The 8,915-nt window shown below is 46.3% G+C and overlaps 1 protein-coding gene across 1 annotated transcript; it reads right to left on the bottom strand.

The window, feature by feature from the left end:
* Nucleotides 1-3: 3 nt before the first annotated feature.
* LOC120859424 (cationic amino acid transporter 3-like) lies at nucleotides 4-7,796 on the bottom strand (the record flags this gene model as incomplete). Its single annotated transcript, XM_040235536.1, has 6 exons — nucleotides 7,040-7,796; nucleotides 4,333-4,438; nucleotides 3,707-4,109; nucleotides 2,251-2,409; nucleotides 490-667; nucleotides 4-88 (listed from the first exon to the last, which is right to left on the bottom strand). Coding segments are annotated over exons 3-6 (795 nt in total), but the record flags the coding sequence as incomplete, so codon positions are not given.
* Nucleotides 7,797-8,915: the final 1,119 nt, after the last annotated feature.

Here is an 8,915-nt window from a genome sequence, read left to right on the forward strand (position 1 = left end):
AATGAACATGTAGAAACATAAAGCTGCTCCTCGGAGAATCCCATCAACGCCAAAAGGCACAAACCCTCCAGAACCCAGAGGGCCCAAGCTGTGGTGAGAGAAGAAGCAAGAAAGAACGTGGGTGAGGTGTGTTCAGCCAGGTATACTGGACTCCTCCCTTAATATGACAAGTCCTGGGCCCCAGGACCCCTAGGCCAGGTCTCTTTAGGTTAGTTTCTCAATTGTGTCCAACTTCAAACTCATAGATTGTACCCCGCCAGGCTCCTCTGTCCGTGGAATATTCCAGGCAAGAATACTGGCGTGGTTAGCCATTCTGTTCTCCAGAGGATCAGGAAGACTCGGGGATTGAACCCTGGTCTCCTGCTTTGCAGGCGGATTCTTTACCATCTGAGCCACCAGGGAAGCCTGAGATGTCTTCAACCTCCAGATTCCCAGATGGGCACCCTTTCTCATGCCATACATTACTAAGGTCAAGGACATCCTCCTAACCTATAAATGTCTTTGGATTCAGATGTGTTCAATGTGTAGTCCTGTTCTGTGAGCTTCCAGTTGTGCAGGTCTCCCGTAATGAAGCCAGAGACGATGATGAAGCTGAGGACCAAAATGTTGATGCCCATGAACACTTTGTTAACCTGGGGTAACACATGAACTCCCAGAACCAGTAGTCCTGTGGGATGAAAATGGAAAATGAAACTTTCCGAATAACTAAATCCAGGACTCCCCTCGTAGTCCAGTGGTTAATTCTTCAAGTTTCCACGGCAGGGGCACAAGTTTGATCCCTGGTTGGGGAAGTTCTGCATGCCTCATGGTGAGGCCAAATAAATAACTAAATCCATAGAGATAGAAAGCAAACATATTTTTTGCCTAGGACTGGTGGTTACGGGTGGTGGACAGACAAACAGTGACTGCTCAGTGGGTATGGGGCTTCCTTTTGTTGTGAAGAACATGTTTGGAAGTGGAAGGAGGTGATGGTTACACAACTTTGAGAATGTACTAAGTGCCACCAAATTGTACACTTTCAGGTGGTTAATTTCTTATTGTGGCCATCATCTCACAATATACATGTCTATCAAATCATCTTAAACTTATACAATGTTGTATGTCAATTATATCTCAGTAAACTGGAACAGTTTCCTCTCAGTTAAAAACAATCTTTGTGGGGTGGGAGGGAGGATCAAAAGGAAGGAGATATATGTGTACCTCTGGCTGATTCACAATGATGTCCAGCAGAAACTAACACAACATTGTAAAATAGTTATATTCCAATAAAATGATAAAGTAAAAAAACAATAAATAATAATTTTATAAAATCTTTGGTACTTCCCTGGTGGTGCAGAGGTTGAGAAACTGCCTTGCGTTGCAGAGGATATGAGTTCGATCCCTGGTCCGGGGACTAAGATCCCATGTTCCAGGCTGCAATTGCTGAGCCCAAGCACAGCAATGAAGAGCCCAAAGGCCACACAAGAAGACCCAGTGCAGCCAGGAAGAAAAACACCAACTTTGATTCTCAACTGGGGTAATTTTATCCCACAAGGGACTTTTGGCACTGTCTGGAAACATTGTGATTGATACAGTTTGGAGGGCTGCGCATCACTGGTATGTAGTACATAAAGTTCAGCGTTGCTACTCAATATTCAACAATGATCTTTTTTTGGGGGGTGGGGGGTGACCCATTTGCCAGGCGGGATCTTAGTTCCCCAACCAAGGATTGAACCTTCACCTTTATTAGTGAAAGCACAGAGTCCTAACCACTGGACAACCAGGGAATTCCTCAAAAAAATGATTAAAAAAAAAAAAACAAAACTGAAATGCCCAGGACAGCCTCCCTGCCAAAGAACAAAAGTGTTAGTCATTCAGTCGTGTCCGGCTCTTTGCGACCCTATAGACTGTAGCCCACCAGGCTCCTCTGTCCGTGGGATTCTCCAGGCAAGAGTACTGGAGTGTGTAACCATTCCCTTCTCCAGGGATCTTCCAGACTCAGGGATGGAACCCTGGTCTCCCACATCGCAGGCAGATTCTTTACTATCTAAGCCACCTATTACCTCTACCTCAAAGAATAATCCAGCCCAAATTTTCAATAGTCCAAAGGTAGGGAAAAAAAAATGGTCTTTGTCTTGCCTTCCTCTTTCTTGTTCCAAACCTTTCTTCCCAGTCCTAATTCCCCCACCATTCGGGAATCTTGAGGCTTTCCCAACCCAGCTTCCCATTCACATCTCACTCTTCCCACCCTAGCTCTGACCCCTGACTCACCCGTGAGCAGCAGCACCAGGCCCAGGGCGAAAAAGTCTGGGTACTTGGCCAGGTAGTAGGGCATATACAAGGAGAAAGTTCTCTCTAACGCCTGAGAGATGTGGTTCCCAATCAGGCCGTCGAAGGTGTAGCTCCAGGCCCGGGCTATACAGGCAGTGCCTACAGCAGCAGAAGAAGGAATGTTTATGAGCAAACAGAAATTGAACTGCTATGATCTAGGGAGAGGAGTGAACAACAATAACAACAAAAAAACCCTAATATCTAGGGATTCAAAGAGTTTCTTCTCATCAGGTGGGGAGGGCAGACCCGGAAGATTCACAACATAGGTCAACTCTTTAATATGCTAGGAGATCAAAGTTACAGAAAAAGAACAAAAAACACAGGGAAGTGGGACCAGGATGGTGGGATCGGAATTGGCATTTTAAATCAGAGTGTCAGGAAAAATCCCAGGAAGTCAGCAGCTAACCAAAGTCTTTACTATGATGAGGAGATGATCCTGAGGAATTTGCCTCCCTCTTCCCACTCCCTGTGCAGGGGGTGGTTCAGATGGTAAAGAATCTGCCTGCAATGCAGGAGACCCGAGTTTGATCCCTTGCTTGGGAAGATCCTTGGGAAAAGGAGATGGCAACTCACTCCAGTATTCTTGCCTGGAGAATTCCATGGATAGAGGAGCCGAGAGGGCTACAGTCCATGGGATCGCAAAGAGTCGGACAAGACTGAGCGACTAACACACACACACACCCACTCCCTACAGTTCCCTTTCCTTCAAGGTTATTTGTTGTCCCTGTTGTTTAGCCCCTAAGTTGTGTCCAACTCTTTGTGACACCATGGACTGCAGCACACCAGGTTCCTCTGTCCATGGAATTATGCCGGCAAGAATACTAGAGTAGGTTGCCATGGCCTTCTTCAGGGATTCTTTCTGACCCAGGGATTAAACTCGAGTCTCCTGTACTGCCAGTCAGATTTTTTGCCACTGAGCCACCTGGGAAGCCCTCAAGTTCTTAATCTTATCAATTAAGGAAAGCAGGATTGAAGGGAAACCTGGCATGCTGCTGTTCCTGGGGTCGCAAAGAGTCAGACACAATTTAGCGACTGAACATCAACAATGGCATCGAACTGAGTAGAATGAAGTTGTAGAGCCTTTCTGTCACTATTACCCATCTCCCCCCACAAGGTGGGGTTCGACCCCTGGGTTGGGAAGATCTGGGAGGAGGGCATGGCAACCAGGACATGGCAACTCCCTCCAGTATTCTTGCCTGACAAAATCCCAAGGGTAGAGGAGCCTAGAGAGCTACAGTTCATGGGGTCGCAAAGAGTTGGACACGACTGCAGTGACTGAGGACAGCTCAGCCCCGCAAGGTGGATAACATCTGCTTGTGAATGAGCAAAGATCCCATTCATCTCCCCTAGCTTCTTGATCTGAAGCCCCACCCCTTCCTGTACCCCAGCATCTCACCAACAGTTAAGGACAGTATGCGATTCCAGCCGATGATGAAGCCATACACCTGCCCCATGATGCTATAGCTATAGAGATACATAGAACCAGAGCGTGGTATCCGGGCCCCAAATTCTATATAGCAGATCCCAGACAACAGAGAAGACAGGGCAGCCACCAAGAAGGAGAGGACGATCGCTGGTCCAGCGATGTACTTGGCCACTGCACCAACCAGGATGTGCACGCCAGCTCCCAACATCCTGCGCACGCCTATGATCACCAGGTCTACGGTGTTCAGACAACCAGCCGTGTGCTGGTCAGTCTCCTCTCTGGGCCCCAGTGGCCGCCTGCGCAGCAGCTTCTGACCAAATTGGCGAGCATCCTGAAGTAGCATCCTAGACGGAGGCCACGAGGCTGCGATCTGCTGAGGAAACAAGACGCAAAGCCGTCAAGATGATGAACCCCCCACTTCTTCTGACACAGCACAACAGCTCCCAGCTCCTTTGAGTTTCATCTGGAAAATGGGTCTCTCCACCCTCATGCTGGAGCCGGGCTGACCCCCCGCACTCTGGGGTTGCAGAGGTCTCTTTGGGAGGATGTAAACTCAGCGCCCAGTCTCCCACAGAAGAGGCTGAGCCAAGACTTACTGGATCCTTGGAGCAGAGCCTGGAGCACTGGGTCAGTCAGGGAGGCTGAGGTTAAGCTGTACAGGGCTGGAGCTGAGACATCTCCAAGAACCGAATAGAGGAGTCCCTGTGAACAAAAGACAACTTTTTGTTGGGGTGAGGATGGAGTTGGTGGCAGGAAGGAAGCATCTGCAGAGTTGCTATTAGCCCTTGATTCTTCTGTGGTTACCTCAGGGGGTGCTTCTGAGAGGTTTTTTTTAATTGTGTTGTAATACTGTAAGGAGATCCAACCAGTCCATTCTGAAGGAGATCAACCCTGGGATTCCTTTGGAAGGAATGATGCTAAAGCTGAAACTCCAGTACTTTGGCCACCTCATGCGAAGAGTTGACTCATTGGAAAAGACTCTGATGCTGGGAGGGATTGGGGGCAGGAGGAGAGGGGACAACAGAGGATGAGATGGCTGGATGGCGTCACTGACTCTATGGACATGAATCTGAGTGAACTCCGGGAATTGGTGATGGATAGGGAGGCCTGGCGTGCTGCGATTCATGGGGTCGCAAAGAGTCGGACACGACTGAGCGACTAAACTGAACTGAACCCAGAATGTAACATTAACTATTTTAATCGTTTTTAAGTGTGTAGTTTAGTTAAGTACATTTACATTTTGGGCAACCAAAGTGTAGAACTTTCTTCATCTTGTAAAACTGAAACTCTGTACCCATACAACAAAATTCCTCCTTTCTTCTCCACCAGTCTTGGCCGCCACCATTCTACCCTCTGTCTCTGTGAGCCTGACCACTCTAGAGCTAGTGCGTTGCTGCTTCAGTCATGTCCAACTCTTTGGGACCACTCTAGGTACTTCATTCTTGTGGGTTCATACTCTATTTCTCCTTTGTTGTCAGGCTTTACTTAGTATAATGTCAACAGAATTCATCCATGTTGCAGCATGTGTTAGAATTCCCTTCGTTTTTAATGCTGAATAATACTCCATAGTATTATGAGTACATACCGCACCTGGCTTATCCGTTTCTTGGTCAATGAACATGTGGGTTTCTTTCATGCTTTGGTTATTGTGAATAATGCTGCTATGAACACGGGTATACAAATATGTCTTCCAGAGTGTGCGTCTCTCCATCTCTTCTGGGTGTATACTCAGAAGTAGAATTGCTGGATCATATGGTTTTAAGATTTTTATCTGCTTGTGATGGAGAAAATGTTCATATGTTGAGGAATGGAGAAGTCATTTTGGCTTATTTGTGGTTCAGCTTGAACTTTGTGTGAACTAAGACAGCCTGTCTGACTCTCAGAGCTCATCTGTCTTAACCATTGAAATAAAGAACGTCTGTTTTGAAAATAAGGATGAACAACTCCTTTCTTATGGTGTCCATGAAAAGACAAGTTTCCCTTCCCAGATGGTGTCCTGCTGCCTGAAGAACTTGTAACTGTGGTCTCTGCCTATTTCTGTTGCTCACCAGCTGAATCTCTTTTAAATTCTGTCATACTTGACACTGTTCTGAGTCAACTGGCCTCTTAGGAGGTACCGTTACTCCCTTCACCCAACGTCACTTTGGCTTGATATAATCGTCTGAACCTTGCAATTTTCCTTCCAGCACCTCAAGATGACAGCAACCCTGACCGCATGGTGCTAACTGACTACCTTCTTACTCCTATACCTGTGCTGTCAGGGTGGCTCCTAACCCCATATGACTAATGCTCTTCTAAGAAGAGAACAGAATACAGAGAGTATACACGGACACCAAGGAGTGAGCGACTTAATAAATAAAAATACAAAACACCTAGATATACTGAATTTCAGACAAAGAGTGAATATTCAAATATATATTTCAATACACAGCTTTTATATAAATGTACATTTGTGTATTAATTATACTTATATTTTAAATCTGTACATATACATTACAAGCACTATCAGGCACTGATTTATTGTGCCTCAAAGATACTACCTTTTCTTATAAATTGAAGGTTTGTGGCAACCATGTGATGGTCAAATGATTGTTAGCATTTCTTCTTTTTACAAATACAGTATCTTAAAATTACAGAAGAATCTGAAGGAGCAAGAAAACTTGGAGCCTGGCTGGCTACAGTCCTTGGGGTCGCAAGACTCAGACACAACTGAGCAACTGAATGACAACAACATAGCAGGGAGCAATTTGCTGGTGGTGGCAGTAGGCGCCCGGCTCTGATTCCTGGGGTGTTTCTCAAAAGTTGATGAGGAAGCACTGCTTGGGCGAGGGATATGCTGGGAGTTGTAGATCAGGCAGAACAAGAGAAAGAGGAAAGGAGAGAGAAAAAAGTTAGCACCCCACTCCAGTACTCTTGCCTGGAAAATTCCATGGACGGAGGAGCCTGGTGGGCTGTAGTCCATGGGGTCGCTAAGAGTCAGACACGACTGAGCGACTTCACTTTCACTTTTCACTTTCATGCATTGGAGCAGGAAATGGCAACCCACTCCAGGGTTCTTGCCTGGAGAATGCCAGGGATGGGGGAGCCTGGTGGGCTGCCGTCTATGGGGTCACACAGAGTCGGACACGACTGAAACAAATTAGCAGCAGCAGCAGCAGCAGGGCTCCTTCACTGAATGGACCTAGATTCAGCCCTGTGGGTCTTGGAAAGAGAACAAAGCAGAGAGTGAGAGTAAGCAAGTTCTCCTGGGAGAGAGAAAGTCAGAAGCCTCCAGCCAGCAGTTTGGGGAGACCTGCAGTTTACCTTGAAATCCCAGGCTTCAGCATCAACAGTCTCGGAGAGAGACAACCATGAGGAGTGGCTTAGTTCTCTGCCCAGGAATTGGACCCGGGTGGCCTGGGTGAAAAACCAGGAATCTTAATCTCTAGTCCACCAGCGGCTAGCAACTAGAAACAAGGTTCTCCTGGTTCTTGCCCCCAGTAAAAAAAATGCACTTCTCCAGGAGGCAAAAACTAAAAATATGATAAACGTGCATTACTGGAGACACAGCACAGTCGTGGGGGAGCACACAGAGGAGGCTTGTTAAGACAGAAGCCAGGCAGAGTTCACACCCAATAGAAAGGCTGTGGGCGTCCTCCGGAAGGAGGAGGAGCCCCATAAAGAGCCTGTTAAATTGCCTGTACAGGGTAGTTCTTCCCGTCTTTGTTTGCCTTTGGCTAATTACCTGCCTTGCCCTAAGACCCTCCCTGACAAGTGTGTGCAGCTCTTTTTCCTAGATGGATTCCAGCACATAGGCCTGTGGGGGCCCTGGACATCACCTATTATGGGATGGTGCCCCCATCTTTTTGTCCCCCAAGGAGACTTTCTGTGCATGTGCGGTGCCCTAAAGATAGAAAATATGTGGCCTCTTGATCTTTGACACACACAGGCTTTAGCCCCTCTTTGTCCCTCCCATGATTGTTACATTACCGTGTCCACAGCAGACAAAGTCCAGCTATTTATTCTGTTCCTGTCATTTCCATCTCCAAGTGGGAACAGAAGGCTGATTGTAAATATCTAGCCTAGAGCCCACTTGCCTTCTTTCTTGGGAAATGTAAACAGAAGGCTTCTTTCTCCTGTTCATCTACCCTTCGTGTGTCTACTTTGCAGGCTCCAGACAAAGAACTTAAGAGGATAGAGGGCACGGTATTCTGCCCCAACAGCAGTAAAGTTTAAATGCTTCAACAAGGTGATATAAGCTTCCCTGGTGGCTCAGACAGTAAAGAATTTGCTTGCCATGCAAGAGACATAAGAGATGTGGATTCGATTCCTGGGTAGTGAAGATCCCTGCAGGAGGGAACAGCAACCTGCTCCAGTGTTTTTGCCTGGAGAATCCTGTGGACAGGGGAGCCTGGCGGGCTATAGTCCATGGGGTCACAAAGAGTTGGATACAACTGAACAACTAACACTTTCACTTTTCTTTCACTAATAAAATAGGTGGTCAAGGAAATGAAGCAGGTACAGAATTCATCCAGCTAATATTGCCAAAAGGTACACTAAAATAGGCACTAAAAGAGACATCAAAAACATGGCCAACTCTCACAGGAAAAGATGACCTTCATTCATAATTATTGGAGAAATGCAAATCAAAACGACAATGAGGTACCACCTCATGCTGTTCAGAACGGCCATGATTAAAAAGTTTACAAATAATAAATGTTGTTAGAGGGTGTGGAGAAAAGGGAACCCTCTTACACTGTTGGTGGGGATGTAAAGTGGTGCAGTCGTTACGGAAAACACTATAAAGGGTCCTCAAAAAACTAAAAATTGAGTTGATATAGGATCCAGTAATCCCACTTCTGACTGTATACCCAGACAAAACTATAACTCAAAAAGATACATGCATCCCTATGTTCATAGCAACGCTATTTACAATAGCCAAGGCATGGAAACAATCGAAAACTCATCAATATGTTAGGGGAAGCACACTGATTGAAACCGCCCACCCTGGCCAGGCACCATAGTAAACATTTGCATGAATTGTCTCATGACAGGAGGTCCTGGTAAGGCACAGGGAACTAGTAAGCCTCCACCAACCAGAAGAATTTGAATATAGTTCCCTGGGTTATACAATAGGACCTTGTTGTTTATCTATTTTATATATGATAGTTTGCACGTGCTAATCCCAAACTCCCAATCC

Source organism: Oryx dammah, unplaced genomic scaffold (assembly GCF_014754425.2).
Source record: "Oryx dammah isolate SB20612 unplaced genomic scaffold, SCBI_Odam_1.1 HiC_scaffold_884, whole genome shotgun sequence".
NCBI classification, from domain to species: domain Eukaryota; kingdom Metazoa; phylum Chordata; class Mammalia; order Artiodactyla; family Bovidae; genus Oryx; species Oryx dammah.